The 16,358-nt window shown below is 29.7% G+C and overlaps 2 protein-coding genes across 4 annotated transcripts in view; both read right to left on the bottom strand.

Moving 5' to 3' along the window:
• LOC112603825 (flocculation protein FLO11-like) overlaps positions 1–8,628 on the bottom strand; it is a 9,439-nt gene extending 811 nt beyond the window's left edge. The window contains exons 1-6 of one of the 3 annotated variants that reach the window (XM_025352596.1): positions 8,503–8,628; positions 7,676–7,758; positions 7,515–7,606; positions 7,325–7,439; positions 3,837–4,070; positions 1,086–1,792 (exon numbers count right to left, since the gene is read on the bottom strand). In XM_025352596.1, coding sequence (XP_025208381.1) covers positions 1,086–1,792; positions 3,837–4,070; positions 7,325–7,439; positions 7,515–7,606; positions 7,676–7,758; positions 8,503–8,587 — 1,316 coding nt within the window. In that variant the 5' untranslated portion in view covers positions 8,588–8,628. Of the gene's footprint in view, positions 1–304; positions 1,793–3,836; positions 4,071–7,324; positions 7,440–7,514; positions 7,613–7,675; positions 7,759–8,502 lie in introns of those variants that run through there. The other 2 variants (XM_025352598.1, XM_025352597.1) reach the window with 2 other exon arrangements.
• A 2,663-nt stretch (positions 8,629–11,291) lies between these two features.
• Positions 11,292–15,611, bottom strand: LOC112603791 (probable serine/threonine-protein kinase yakA). The gene is made up of 4 exons (XM_025352537.1): positions 14,617–15,611; positions 14,057–14,144; positions 13,651–13,850; positions 11,292–12,291 (listed from the first exon to the last, which is right to left on the bottom strand). The coding sequence occupies exons 1-4, from the start codon at positions 15,050–15,052 to the stop codon at positions 11,654–11,656; spliced, it is 1,362 nt and encodes a 453-aa protein (XP_025208322.1). The 5' UTR covers positions 15,053–15,611; the 3' UTR covers positions 11,292–11,653.
• Between the last annotated feature and the right edge of the window lie 747 nt (positions 15,612–16,358).

Below are 16,358 nucleotides of genomic sequence, written 5' to 3'. Positions count from 1 at the left end.
GCTGTATTTTATTTATGCCATTTATTAAATTTAAAAATATAATACGTATATTTAATTTTGTTTTATTTATAAAAAAATTTCACGATTTGTTTAAAATCATAAAACTTTGAAATTGATTAATTTGAAGTATTTTGTTTAATTTTTAATTGTTTGTAGGTTTTTTAGGCTCTGTACAAATTAAAATTAAGAGACTATAGATGAATCACAAATTGGTGTGATACACGATACAAAATACAACTGCTATTAAACTTGTATGAATAGATGTTAATTGGGAACTCGATTTATCTTGATATTGATCGTCCACGAATGTTGAAGATTCTTTGGAATCAGAAATGTCGTATGTTACTGCTGTGCTTATCCTAGTTGTTGTAGGGGTAGTCGTTATCTTTGTTGTATTTAACTCATCACCAGAAAGTGTTGTATTCGGATTTATGGATGACTGATTTGTAGTAGTAGTAGAGGGTATAATTGTAGTTATTGTTGAATTATTATAATAAGTCACTGTTGTATCTGTTTGCGACGTTTGTTTAGTTCTTTCAGTAACTGTAGTGCAAGGTTTATCCGTAATTGGCCCATCTTCTGTAATATCAGTGTCTTTTGTTTCTTTGGTAATAGCCGTTGTAGGGTTCGGGCTTGATGTCGATACTTTTGTAGTTGAAGATTGAGTAGTAGAACGATGAGTGCTGGGCATATCCGAATATGGGTCGTCTTCCGTATTGTACATTTCTTCTGTTTCTTCAGTTATAGTCGTTGAAGGATTTGAACTCGAAGTAAATTTCTCTGTGGTTGAAGATTGAAAAACAGAAGTTTCAGAGCTAGGTTTATCCGAAGATACTTCAGTTATTTCAGTAAAAGGTTCAGAACTAGATTTATCCGAAGTTTCTTCAGTTTCTTTGGTTTCTGTGGTATATTCGGTTGTTTCTGTTGCTCCAGTAAAAGGTTTAGAACTAGGTTTATCCGAAGTTTCTTTAGTTACTTCAGTAAAAGGTTCAGAGCTAGATTTATCTGAAGTTTCTTCAGTTTCTTCAGTTTTTTCAGTTTCTTTAGTTTCTGTGGTTTCTGTGGTATATTCGGTTTTTTCTGTTGCTCCAGTAAAAGGTTCAGAGCTAGATTTATCCGGAGTTTCTTCTGTTTCTTCAGGAAAAGGTTCAGAACTAGGTTTATCGTAAATATTATCAGTTTCTATGGATTCTTTAGAATATTTTTGGTTACCTATTTTTCCAATTATAGAGGTTGCAGGACTCGAGTTTGATGTAGGTTTTTCGGTAATCAACGATTTAATAATAATAGAAGAATTTGATTGTGTTAAAAATTTTGGAGAAATAAGATCGTCCGAATCTGTTACATCAAACAAAGAAGTTAGTGTTTTTTCAGTACCTTTTGAAGATAGTTCAACTGACTGGGTGTTTTTTGCGTCAATGAGTTCTGCCCTTACTGAAGTATATTTCAGATACATTGCGATGTTTCTACTTTCTTTTGGAGAGTAGAAATTTGGCATGGATTTTGGTTTTGAATAAGTTCGTTTATCTTCTGTGTCTAGTGAAGATTTATCTTTCATATCGATTTTTATTATGTCTTTTGTTACTATTAAATTTGTATCAGTCACAAAATTATAATTAGCAATAAAATTAGTAGTAAGTTTTTCTGATGTTTTATCTGAAGATATTGGGTTAATTACATTTTTGATCCAATTGTTGTATTTAAAAATGTTATTGAATATATTAGGCTCTTTGAGTGAGTATATACCATATAAATGACTATTACAGATTAAAGGAGCTCCATTATCGGTTATCTAAAAAACAAACACAATAAAAGTAATTTATATAAATTTCGTATACTTAATAAGTCTGTTATCAGTTATTATGTATGTTTATACTTAACACCTAGCATGTTAACTTGTCCCTAATTTAAAATTCAATAGTAATAACAATGATATTCTTTGTATTAATGTCATGTTTATTGTAACAAAAATTATCAATTTCTTATTTTTTTTACATCATCTTAATTAAAATAATAGTATATTTATTGACATAGATTGCTTAAAACCTTACTAGTTAATGACAAATATACAAATCTAAAAACAAAACTACTAATATATAAATCTCTCATCAAACTTATTTGGACTTATGGTCTTTAACTCTGGCGAAATGCTAAAAAATCAAATCTAAATCGTATTCAGGCTTTTAAAAATATTGCATTAAGAAAATTAACGAACTCCCCCTCTTATGTTACAAATCATTTCCTTCACGCAGACCTGAAAATTATAACTGTAAAAGAAGAAGCAATAACTTATTATAAAAGATTCCATAATCGACTTGCAACTCATTCTAATCCTCTTATTCAAGCTCTGTCATAAAACGTTATTCCTAGTAATCTCCAAGGCATTTAAAACGCAACTGGTGTAGAGATATGTTAACTTAAAAATAACAAAAATTATATATAAATAGTATATAATATATAATATATATGTAAAAATTAATTTATAACCTCACTTAAAAGTGTCATCATTGGGTGGCTGCTTTTATCAAGATTTTCATATATTATAATATTTATTTTAGCCAATATTTTTATTGTACCCTTGAGGTGCAAATTGTGTATATAACAATAAAGGGGGAAAAAATTGTCATTAATGTGCGCAGACACCAAAAGTAGGTAGTACATATATTATATTATTATTGGCCCTCTATTTTGAAACTATTATACTTGTACTTTTTTTAAGCTTAATGTTCTTTTAATATATATAATAGAAAAAATACAAATTGCACACTATCATATATCATTTTTGAGATAGTAGTCATAGCGGCTTTACATTTAAGTTAAAATACAATCAAAAAAGAAAAAAATAATATTATCGATAATAGATGATCATAAGTTTTACTTTGTAAATTGTAAATTGAACCATTGGTTTCTCAGTACACAATTACAAATAACTCTTAACAATTTTTAATATTTAACACTACTGTATTAGTCAATACACATCTATACATTTAACTACATACACACTTTAATTAATAGAGTGTAATACAGTAAATTAACTTAATTTTCAAATTTGCATTAAAAATATAATCTTAAGTGGATTTTAGTAAACAAGATATATTTATTGTAATTAATGTTATTATATTATGGTCAATTTGATTCAGACATTAGGCATGGCCCATAAAATTCACAGGGCGTGCTTGGGCGCACTCTGCACGCCCTGCGTGCACATCTGTTTTTTAAACTAATAGTGTTGTTGTTACATAAAAAATAATTTTATGAAACTTATTAAGATGACTGGTAAAGAAAATTAAATTAACTATTTAAATTGATAAGATCAAGAGCCTTTAAAAATTTAAACGATCTAGTGATTAAATTAAAATTTTAAAAGTATAGAAAATTATTTATATACGCACATGATTTACTTTGTATTATATAATATAGTTGTTTTCTTTAATTTGATAAAAATTAAACTGTTGATACAAATTCTAAGTATTTAAAATATTTACAAGATAAGTATTATGATCAATACCTATACAATTTTATGAAAATTTTTTTTTTATGTATAATAACTATAATTCCATGATAAATTGTATACTTTAATAAAATTATAGATTCTATACAATATACAATATTATATTATAAAGAATATTCATAGAGAATTATAGAGTAGCGATTCATTACTTTTAATTATTATTATTTATTTTTATAACCACGTTGCTGCTGTGTCTGTAATTGTTCGTAATAATAAATAATGTATATTTATACGTCTGTGTTAAATATCATGTGAATTATTTTAAATTAGAAATACATTTTTAAATATGTTGTTTTTAAGTTTATTTTAAACTACGAAGACTTACGTTTTGTAATAAATTCCATATTTGTGAATGACAAATTGTATCTTCTAAGTAATATTCGCTTTTATCATACTCTTGTTTTAAAATATTGACCACATTCCAATATATGAGAGATAAATCATTTTTTGACTGTTTTTGAAGACTAATTACAACACATTTTGTATTATTCGAGAGTTCTTCAGTGGCCAATTCAATGGATGTTACCATCATACTATCAGTAATGATGTACTTTTCCATCTGATGCATAAATTAAAAAAAAAAAAAAAAAACATTATAGCAAAAAAAAATTATTAAAATTAAAATAATAATAATATTTCAAAATGGGAAACTACTTACTCAACTAATTTAAATAAAGATAGATATATTACTAAATAATAAAAGAGAAATAACCAACGTTGAAGAGAAAATTAGTACTATTAACAAAAAAAAGAAGAAATTTTCCAGAAAAAAATGTCCTGTAGTTTTGTGGAACGAATTATAATAAACCACAAAAAAGACATACAGAAAGCTAGTATTAAAATAATACTATATTAACTCATATATACACACACACACACACACAAAGAAACAGCTGTGATATATATAATATACCTTTCATTTTCTTAAAAGAATTACTTATCAATTATATTGAATAATTTTTAGCCTATAGGTATACAATAAATTATGGAAATGACTTATAATATATCCAAAGCAATGGAAACGAATCATAATTTTATCAATTCAAAAATCGAATTTAAATAAATACGGTGCACAAAGCTACAGGTCTATACTCCTCATATGTACACTGAGCAAAATAATTGAAGACATAATAAATCAAGGATTAATCTAGTAGGTATATAAAAATATATAAAATCATATCCAAAGAACAAAACGTTCAACATACAATTACTTTACAAAAATAGAACTAGACATCTGTAACATTTTGACATGCAGACAAGTGACAACATATGGTACTCCTTAGCTTAGATATCGAAAAGACATTTGACACTATTTGGAGGTACGTATATAGTTATCAAGCAATTACAAAAATGAAGACTCACTTAAAATATAATCTATTCTAAATACAATTTTTTAAATTATAGATAATTTGAAGATGCAATAAATAGGAATTACTCAACTTCATATGCACTTGAAAATTGAATACCTACCACAAGATTCAACAATCAGCAACACACTTTTTTTCACAATTAATATTGTTAAACAAATACCGAAATCAACGAAAATGTCCCTTTATGCTGACTATAATTACGTTTAGATTAGGCATAAGATACTTAAATATATAAAAATTATAATCCGACAAAGCAAAAATATTCTAAACAAATGGGGAAAAATCAGGTTTCTCCTTTTCACCAGAAAAATCAAAATACATAATGCTTTTAAAGAGTAAAAACATACCAAAATAACATCATATTAAATACTAAAAAAAATTCACTACACCAAAACACTACCTACGTTAAGATATTAAGATTAACTTAAGATCTAAATCTCACATTAAATCTACACATTAATAATGTAATAAAAAACACAAAAAAAGATTTTACGTAATAAATGTTATAGAAAATAAAAATTGGGGTTCAAGCACGGAAACATTACTACAAATCCACAACTCAATTATGAGATTAATATTCATTTATATGGTTTGACGTTTTATAGCTAAAAAAATACTCCTCATAACTATGGACATAATACACCATGCAGGCTTAAGATTATCCTTAAGTTTCTTATGTATTTTAGTGGTAATTTGTTTAATAAATTATGAACTTCCAAACTTTCAACTGTAGATAGAACAAAAAATGTCTCTAGCTAAGTACAACAAAAATTATATATCAACAACCATGTGTGAACAACTCCTTTATAAAAAAATCAGAGAACTTCCAAATTATAAACAAATTATATATTTGTATACCGATGCCTTTAAAGCCGAAGAAGAAACTAAAATAGCGATTATTACATCAAATGTTCAATTAAAACAAAAACGAAATAACATCTGTAGCATATAATATACCACTGAAATATTAGTAATATACCTTCTGAAATAAGGTAATAAAAAAATATGAACAACCATATAATTATAATATTTTCAAAAATCCTTTAATCTCAAAAAAGCTTAGCCAACTATGAGAACAAAACAGTATAAAAATTAATATATTTATAACAAAAAAAAAAAAAAAAACCAGCATAGTCTGAACACCTACCTGGGCACAGGGGTATCGAAAGTAACAAGAAAGTTGATAAATTGGCAAAATTTATAGCAAATAATGAACAAATAGAAACAAACTTAAAGAACAATATTTATTAGTTCAATAAATATACAATTGGAAGAAAATGGTCAACAAATGGAAAAGATAAGAAAACAAACTACGAGTAAATCAAATCAAACTATAACAAACAAGCACTGAAAAAATACAAACAATTTTACCAAACAAGAGTCATATTTAACACACGTAAGAATAGGATACACTCGATTCACTCATTAATACCAAATTAGTAAAGAAGAACCATTTGTACAACTTGAGAAATTTTGCTTACTGTGAAACACCTACTCGTCGAATGTAGACAAACAGAAGCGGACAAAAACATACATATTATCATCACTGAGTTTCATCAGTCCTTAGGCCAAGACGAAATATCCATTAAAAACACTCTCCGATTCATAAAGTAAATTAGTACAATATCTTGTTAAAAAAAAATTTCAGTAGCATTTAAGTAATAATTTTTGTAACACTACAAGTAAATAAAATATAAACTAAATGTTAGCTAATGGTCAAGCAGCCGAGGCTAAATTTATAATTAAAAAACAATAATAATAATATTTTACGGAACAATAAAATTCAAATTTACAGCGACATAATAATGACAGTACTTATTTTTTAAATGTGTTGAGGTATGGTTTCCCTGCAGCGTCCAGACGCAACGAAACGCAGCGTTTTGACGCTGTGTTTGAACGCTGCTTCACCCTGTTTTCTCTGTAGCGTTAAACATAGTAGATTTTATTGTTTTATCCCACTTCATTAGTTTAATTTTACAAAAATTGAATCATAACCAAAACAAACATTGTCTTTTCCACACGTAGTTTCCACCTAAAAGTTCTATTTTTTTTTTAATTTTCAATATAAATAAAAATTTAATTTTAAACATTATTATTAATAACAATAATATTATTTTTGAATTGTTGCTTCATAATGAAGAAATTGAAAAAGAGCTACTTATGAACTTAATTCCGAAAATTGATTATTTCCCTTGAGTGAAATTAAAGCTTTATCTTCTGTTAAAGAAAACGAAAATTTGTTATTTGAAATGTTGACGCTGGGCGTCTGGACACATCACTGTTATGATATTGACATCGGACGCCACGTCAAACGAGAGCAGGGAAACCAGTCATTCTCGAAATACATAATTTAGGGTTTTGGCGTCAGACGTCGCGTCTGGACGCTGCAGAAAAACCGTGACTTTATATTAATAAAAATAAAAGATATTAGTCTTAAATGTACCTCAATTAACGCCACATCATTGTATTTTGTTTCTATCACTCTACTCGGTTTCAAAATGGTTTCACGAGTCTTATTATTTCGCATCACAATATCTATATTGTTCAATGAAATGTTACTAAAAACCAAAATTAAGTCTATTAAATAACTTATAATTATCATTAACTGAAGATTCAAATAATTAAATACCTACTTCATGCAATATGCAGAAGTTATCACCCAATTCACATCGATCAATGTACCTTGACATAATATTTCTCCATTTGAATGCATTTTTATAAATACCTAATACTCGGAAACATAAAAATGACATATTTCAATGCATGTGAAAAATATCAAAATAAAAATACTCACTATGTAAGGGAATTGTTCGTTTTGCGCCTGTGAATGTGGTGAACATTTTTTTTCATTTTGTAAAGGGTTTGTGCACGATGATTCTTAAATATAAAATTTAATTTATCATTCATTTTTAGAATTATTTAAGTGCTAAATTATTTTAATTGATTTGATATTTGTAGATAGATTGTGAGAAAATGACAAGTGATTATGTTTGGTTTTTCAGGGAATAAGTTACATATTCCTTAATGATTTTACGCATGAAGTACCTATAAATATATTAATGTTAGGTTTATAATAAATATTTATTTATCAGAAAGGCATCGAATTTATTTCATATAAATTTAATATAGGTAAGTATAATACTAATTTGTTAAAAATAAAACAAAATTATATACTTGCTTATTATAATTATTTTAATCATAATACAATATTTTAATTTAATATATTATACTCGGATGTTCTACACAGATTTGTAGGTAATTGAAATGCTTATTAAATAATAAGGTATTTCTAATATTAAATATTATTTTTTAAGCAATATGAATGTATATTTACAAAACAAATAAATACATTTTCTTGACAGTAATTTTTGAAATAATGTTTAGGTTATTTTCATTAGTAATACCAAGTAGCTAGTTGGTACATAGTAGTATCAATTCAACTAGTAAAAATATAATCAAAAGTACACTTCCTACAGAGAACAACTCAAAAATATTTGTGGTTTGTACAACTTACGTATCGTTTAAAAAATAATTTTTATCTCTTAAAACGTTAAGTATTAAATAAAATATGAAAAATGTTACGGTAGAATGTGTTCAAATATATTAAAATATATGACTTACCTTTTAGTATTAAGAAACCGAATAAAATGATTTGAATATATTTGAACTTGTTCATATTTAAACAAAATAAAAAAGTATTATACATTATGATTTTACAGTAAAAGTGATTATTAAACACTAAGGTGTGCGAGTTGATATCTATTAGCAATGAATAGATTACAATTTTTCACATGAATATAATCAAAAAGATAACTATGAACACTTCACTTTCTTGAATTATAATTATAAGTGAATATATGTATTGGGACATGTTAAATATTACAAGTTTTTTTTTTTTTTTTTTTTTTGATTGAAGGTTGACTACGAAAAACAAGTAGGTACTTAAAATTATTTTGTTGGTCTAATGATCATTACGATAATAATAAAAAAACTACAATGAATTAACTACAAATCTAGTAAGCATATACTTACAGAAGTTATTAATCTATTTAATAGTTTTTACTTTTAGTGATTTGTTGATAAAAAAAACAATAAACACTTATATACTTATATAGTAGTTTATAGATTTAAATATCTGATGGAATTTTTAAATGGTTAATAAATTGGATAAGATTATTTATTATATAATACGTAGATACTTTTTATATTATATTACTTTGTATAGGTGAATTGTATGATTCATTTATACAAATAAATTATTCGATTGTTATCGAAAAATATAATTTATGCATTAATAAATTAATATCTATGATTAAAATATTACTAAAATTGATTTTTATTGAAATTTTAATATATAAAAATATTTATACAACAAAAATATAACACGTACATTCAAAATATAAGTGCAATATACACAATATACAAGTATAATGATATTGTTAAAAAAAACAACTAATCTTTTATACCTATCTTATATTGGTAAAACACTTCAAAAAGAAAAGGGAACTAATATACCTAGTTATAATATAGTACTGATATAGCATATAAAAAAAAAGATTCAAATAAATCACAATATATTGTGTAAAATATATGAGCGTATAATTTTACTAGCATAATAATATGATATGTACGAGTATAATACTTATTTATCAGTCTTCAACAAAAATGAAACGAGATAGTCATGGCTTGTGATTAATATAAATATTGATCCTTTTAACCATCATCTCTAATTTTCTAAATCAAATTTTGTGTTTCAAAAATAATAATTAATAAAGTTCTAAGTATTTGTAACACTTTATTTACGCAAACTGTTTAATTTTAAACGGAAGCAGAATAATTTTCTGCAAAATATTTACATAATGCTATCAGATTTTAATAATTTCAGTTATTTTTAAAATGTTTACTATGAAACTAAAAAAGTGAGCAAGTAGTTACCGCTCTGCTGTATATTTTAGGTGTCGAATAGGTCACTGTAATGGAAGTGTTAAATCAAAATTCAATGGTGCATCATTATTATAATATGCGAAAAAAGGTTCTGAGTGGAGACGGTCTATTAGCGGTACTTATATTTATTTAAATATTTGTTCATATTTGCTCTTTATGCACAGTTAGCCTCCACCAACCATACTCCAAGAGAGTGAATACAGAGAATAATAGTGCAACACCCTGGATGATCTTCCTAAATAATTAAACACAATGTACTATTTATATATTTATGCACTATACACATGACCCGTGTACAAAAATAAGAATAATACATCAATGTTCAATAATGATGATGATAATAATAATAATAATAATAATAATTTGTGGTTTCATGAATAGGATAGTTGGTAATAATAACAATGGAATAAAATGATACGTGGACCTGAACGGTATTGACAGTGTTGTCATTATCACATCACATCATTCGACTGACCGGACCTCCATGACAAAACAGCTGATCACTAGCTGTAACATTGGACCAACGCATAACCGCCAGATGTCCGCGTAATTCGGAAAAAATCGTAACGTCAGGTAAGCGTGCGAGCAATGTATTAGAATTGCCGAGCGGGCGCACGCAACAACGCATACGTATAACGAAGGCACGATGGTACATTGTGCCCGCCGCCCGCGCATGTCAATCACAATTTTGAAATCGAGGTGTAAATTTATAATATACCAATGGCACGTAAACCAGGTAACGCACCGGAACGATTCGGTGTCGAACGTACGCACATAAAACTATACCGACCGGTAGATGCAACGAAAACCGCGTTTCGTCGTTGTACGATGAACGGCCGTAAGCAAATTAATAAACCATTAATTTTTTTCAATACTTCTAACTTGGTCAAAGCTATTCAAGGCATTATTGAAAGGTAAACAATCGCCAATTCTCATATAAAAAAAAAAAAAAAAAATGTTATGTTCTATTATGCACGTAATAATTATTGTAGTTACAAGTTTTTAATTATAATTTATCAACTATTAGAGCACATAAAAGTATATAATATACGTAGTTTGTTTAAGTTACACAAAATACAAGCAAATAAGGCACTATAATACACACATTTTCGAATAATCGGAGTTCAAAAAATAATAATATTATATAATAAAATATCCACTAAATTATTTCTATAATTATCTATGTATATACATCTAATCATTATGGAAGAACAACGCAATTTTGTTGTAAATGACAATCTCTTAAATAAAATATAATAGTTTTATAACCAATCTATATTATAGTTTCATATTTATGTACAAAATAAATTATTAGTTTCTTTTGAACGAGTAATACTGGACGATTACAGTTCAAAATAAAATGTACATACGTGACACAAAATTAAATAAATAGATTATTTTTTTAATAATTAATTTACTTACAGAAATTAGAAATATAAATAAATAAATAAATAAATCAAATTATCTATATTTACATAAAAAATAGTTATTTTAGATTTAAAAAAAATCGATTCCTATAATCTCGACTTTTTTAAAATCTCGTCTCTGCGAACGTGCTCGCGTCACATACGTAATTCTCGACGATAGTGATTTGTACGAAACCACGAAGATCATCTATTAATAATTATTCATAATTTAAATACTACGACCATGAACGTTGTTGGAAAATGGTCTCGTGTCTGTATATCGAAAGACGGCACTTTACTTGAATACACAGTGCGTAGAACTTAGATTTACACACACAATTTTACACAATTTAAAATGAAACGTGTCGGGTTCATTCGAATTCAGTTTGATACTCGTACGTGTCAAACTGAAACCTCCTGTGTCAGTTGATGAAAGGCGGAAGTGGCGTGAACGGTGGCTCGACTTTTATCGCGGTCTCCTCTTCTCCGTCTTCTTCTATCTGCTGCTGCTGTTGCTGTTGTTGCTGCTGCTGTTGCTGTTGATGCTGATGCTGCTGGTGATCCTGGACTTCGTATCCTATGGTCCCAACGATGTCACACTCGGCGTCCGGCTGCAGGAGTCCTGCCATGTCCTGGCTCATCACGTACGAGTCGACCACGTGCTTGTTGAGCTGATGCCCGTGATAGTCGCGGTCGGGCGGCGACTGGTCTAGCGGGCCCATCATATCTTGCCGGGCCAGGCATTGCATGCTGGCTGAGAACAGTCCCGGGCTGTCTTGCGACTGGACGGCGTAAGGCGTGCCACCAAAGTTGTTATTGTTATTGTTGCTACTGCTGCCGTGAAATGCGTTCTGCGTGAACGGCGAAGAGCCGTTGCTATTGAGCAGGTTCAGGTGCGCAAGATCCCCATAACCGGCAGCACCGTAGCCCCAAGGCTCGGAGCCGCTGAGTGTGACCGGTGAACACGTGCCCAACGATGGCGAAACGTTACCACCGAACGTTGTCAATGTGGTGAACGAGGTCGAGCTCACCGAAGATCCTGGAGAGCCGGATGGGAAAACTGTAACGTGTACATAATAATAATTGTATGTTATCGTTAACACGGTAATACGATTTTTAACGTCATGGGTTGCTCGTTTTGTCGAATAGCACCCCAGAGAAAATACCAAACGGTTATGTTTGAGAAGGGTGGTTATAAGAACGTTACGCCTGCACGTGTTGCTTTTATCGTATACAAACGTACAACATGATTATTTTAAACGGTTTAATTTATGTTTGAACAGATCAAATTTGTGTATTATTAATTTTAATATTAAAGTGAATTAATCTGTTATCAAAATGAATGATATGAACATTATCTGTGTACGTATCTATTAGTATTTTTTACAGTGTTTTAATTTTTATTGAGTTATTTTAATTTCTAAATTGTAATATTTTTCATAGGTATCTGCCCATAATTTGTTTAAAAATAGAAATATTGTAATAAACCGACGTATGAACACTTGTATAGCTCTTAACTTTAAGATTCTTAATTAATTAATTCACTTAAATACTAATGTTAACAACACAATATGTATTCAATATGAAAGCAAATTTATCATGTTTTATTTTTGTAATATAAAGACAACACATGTAAGTATGACGTACTCGGGTATTCCATAAATAAGAAATACAATCTTTAAAAAGGTAGTTAACAACCAATAAATATATATGCATATTATATTATGGGTCAGTAGTTTAATAAATTATTTTACAAAGGATATTCTGGATGTATTCACTTATTTTATAAGTGATCACTTGTTTTTGATATATTTAAATTGAGTGATAAATTTTAAATTAGCCACAAATATTTGACAATAATATAATTTTTATGAACAGGATAAAAAAGGATCAAAATATACGGATCTCTAGACATATCACTCAATTCAATCATCATAACCGATCTAATAAACGATATCTAACCATCCTCTTAAAACTTCAGTATTAAAATAGCTTATACTAATAATGATATATTGTTTTACTTTATGTAACCATATGTAATTTAACTACTTATATAATTAATATCTCAATAAAAGAAAAATTAAATATTTTATTTTTGATCATCCGATCTTATGAACATCTAGCCTTTGGATATTATATAATACACACAATAAACAAAAATTAAAGAATATATAAATAATAATTTTATTTTTAAATCATCGGATTTTAAGAAAAATATATTTTCATAAAATAATTTATGTGTTCTGATTAGTGATAACTACAATATAATATGTTTATATATACGTTATATTATACTGGACTCAATACTAAGTTTTATAAAAGAGTATTTTATAATAATAATAATAATGTGAGCGAGAAAAAGTTTGTCTATATATATATATATATATAAGTAGCTGTTCTCTATAATACACACACTTACCGGAATTGGTCAAGTAAACAGTTTTCCTGGGTGGCTCTCTCTTTCGCCATTTGGCCCTCCGGTTTTGGAACCATACTTGAACTCGAGACTCGCTAAGCTTAAGGTTCAAAGCTAATTCTTCTCTTGCGAACACGTCTGGATACGGAGCTCTTTCAAACGCTCGTTCTAACTCTTCCAATTGATGAGATGTGAACGTTGTCCTATATAAATGGTAAACGATAGTGATATTATATACAACCGATATTGTAAAATATGTAATACATTATGATATTAGTTGATGGATAAGTATAATTATTTAAAAAAAAAAAAATAATAATAATAATAATAATAAAATAAATTATTAAATTACACATATTATAAGTGTTATACTAATAATATTATTTAAAATATTTTGTGGAATACTGACCTTGTTTTCTTCTTCTTTGTACCGTTGTTGTCGGTATTTTTTGATTTAGAACTCGATTTTTTTGGCACTGGTTGTTCAGCCGGTAGTCCTGCAAACAATACAAATAATTTATTGACGATGGGAAAAAAAATAAATCGCAAAATAATAAAATTATTGAAATTTGTTCACATTAAACGTGTACTTTCAGAGTTGACATTTTTAAACATAATACTTTAAAATATCTCAATTTATTTTGATCATAAATTTAAAAATTTACATAAAAAAGTATATTTAGTTATTTAATAGTTTAAATCATTAATCTTATTTTTTCTCCTTTTATTTATCTATACCTTCATACTTTTTAAATTATGTAATTATCAGTAAACTATTTAGTAAACATTTGTAAAATGATTTGATTTATTTATGAACAAACCAACTATCTAGCTACTTATTTACCTACCATAAGTCAATATTATCTAACCATAGAAAAACATTTTATCATCGCTGAGTATGTTATTATATCATAATATCTTAAAAAAAAGCATAAGAAAATATACATTATTGTTGCGTGATGTTTATACCTGAAGACTGTTGGCCGGTGGCTGGTAATGGGTTCGAATCTATTTCCAACTTGATGGCGTGCTTCTGTCCGTTAGTGTTGACGACGATGTCAGTTGGCTGTACCTGAACGGAGGACGTAACCGGCATCTGAAACAAGTCTTGTGGATCGCCAATCTGTACTTGTCTGTCCTGTTGCTGTTGCTGCTGCTGAATTTGGTCCTGAACGCTGTGGTGGTGCCGGTGCATGTCCATATCCTGGAGTTGGTGGTGGTGGTGATGGTGATGGTGTTGCAAGTCCATGTGGTCAGGCACGGGCAGCGCGTATCCCATCATATCACCAGGCTGCTGGAACGCCAACAGCGGCTGGTGCTGGTGGTGTGCGGGCGGCGACCCGGGCTTGGTCTGGTGATGGTATTCGTTAAACATCATCGACTCGTCAAACGCACCCTCGTCCATGATGTCAAGTAAAATCCCTTCAATGGTTATATTAATTGAGCTCGACGTATACGTTGTTTATAATTGTAGTTATCACAGGTTTGCGTCCACACGCACACGTGCGCGTCGCGATGTCAAGAGTCGGCGGCGGGGGTCGGTGAGCAGTGGTGGCGGTGGTAGTGGAGGGACTGTTAATTTCTGTTGATTGTCTACAATTGAAGCAGCGACGACGGACTGAATTATAGGACCTAATATTATTATATTAAATAAACTTCGTTTAAGGGCAATTTAAAAAAGCGAACCCGGTTTTAATAGTGATCTGACGTGCACGACTTGGAGCATTCGTGTAGTCGCTGCTCCTCCGACGCGGGTGAATATCTCGTTTAGTCTCTTCGGAGACGCAATCGGAAAACGGACGGAAAAACGAAAACAAACAAACACGGATCGTCGACACCGTCACGCGTAATAGTATAATATGACGTTTATTAATTATTAATATTATAATAAAATGTGTCCGCGCGGCGACGACTTACGTTTAACGGCGACGGAGACGCGTGTGGCCGCTGCGGTGTACGTCGTGCTCGGATCGTGTGAAGTTCAAAGTAAAAACGTATCGTGTGCCCGATGTAAGTTTTCGCGTTCGACGGGACGTGCATGCATATATATGCGTGTGTATGTGGGCTGCGACCAATAGGGGCTTTTGGGAGTGGTGGCGGGTCGACCAATGCGACGCGCGTACACATAGGTTAGGTATATGGCTCGCGGGGACCGTAGCCGTCCCTTCGACTGTATTACATGCACGCCTGTACACTCACACGCGCGCGCGCTCACACACACACACACACACACACACACACACACACACATATAGACACATGCACGCGCAGGCACAGACACACACACACACACACACAGACACACAGACACACATACACACAGACACACATACACACAGACACACAGACACACAGAGAGACACACACACACACTGTTGTACAGACACGATATTAATATTATAATAGTGTCACTGCAGCAATTGTAAATAATCCAGTTAAGAAGATATATAGACCTAATATTCACGACAACGCACCAAGCACGCGATAATACTGCGGAATAATAACAAATAATGCTACAATTGACGCTGTTTTCTGCGACGATATCGTAAGATGTAATACTTTAAAACGTATAATATACTATATAGAGGACATATATTTCATCGTAACGTCCCCGTCAATCTAATCGTTAGATTCTAACGTACAGCATATCAAAACCACACTGGACATCTTGACGTGTATATAGGTTGTCTAATATTTGAGCCTATACAGTT

This window comes from Melanaphis sacchari, unplaced genomic scaffold (assembly GCF_002803265.2).
Source record: "Melanaphis sacchari strain LSU unplaced genomic scaffold, SCAv2.0 Contig111_pilon_pilon, whole genome shotgun sequence".
NCBI classification, from domain to species: domain Eukaryota; kingdom Metazoa; phylum Arthropoda; class Insecta; order Hemiptera; family Aphididae; genus Melanaphis; species Melanaphis sacchari.
Note: the sequence above shows the minus strand (reverse complement) of the source record. Positions and strands in the feature narration are given on the sequence as shown.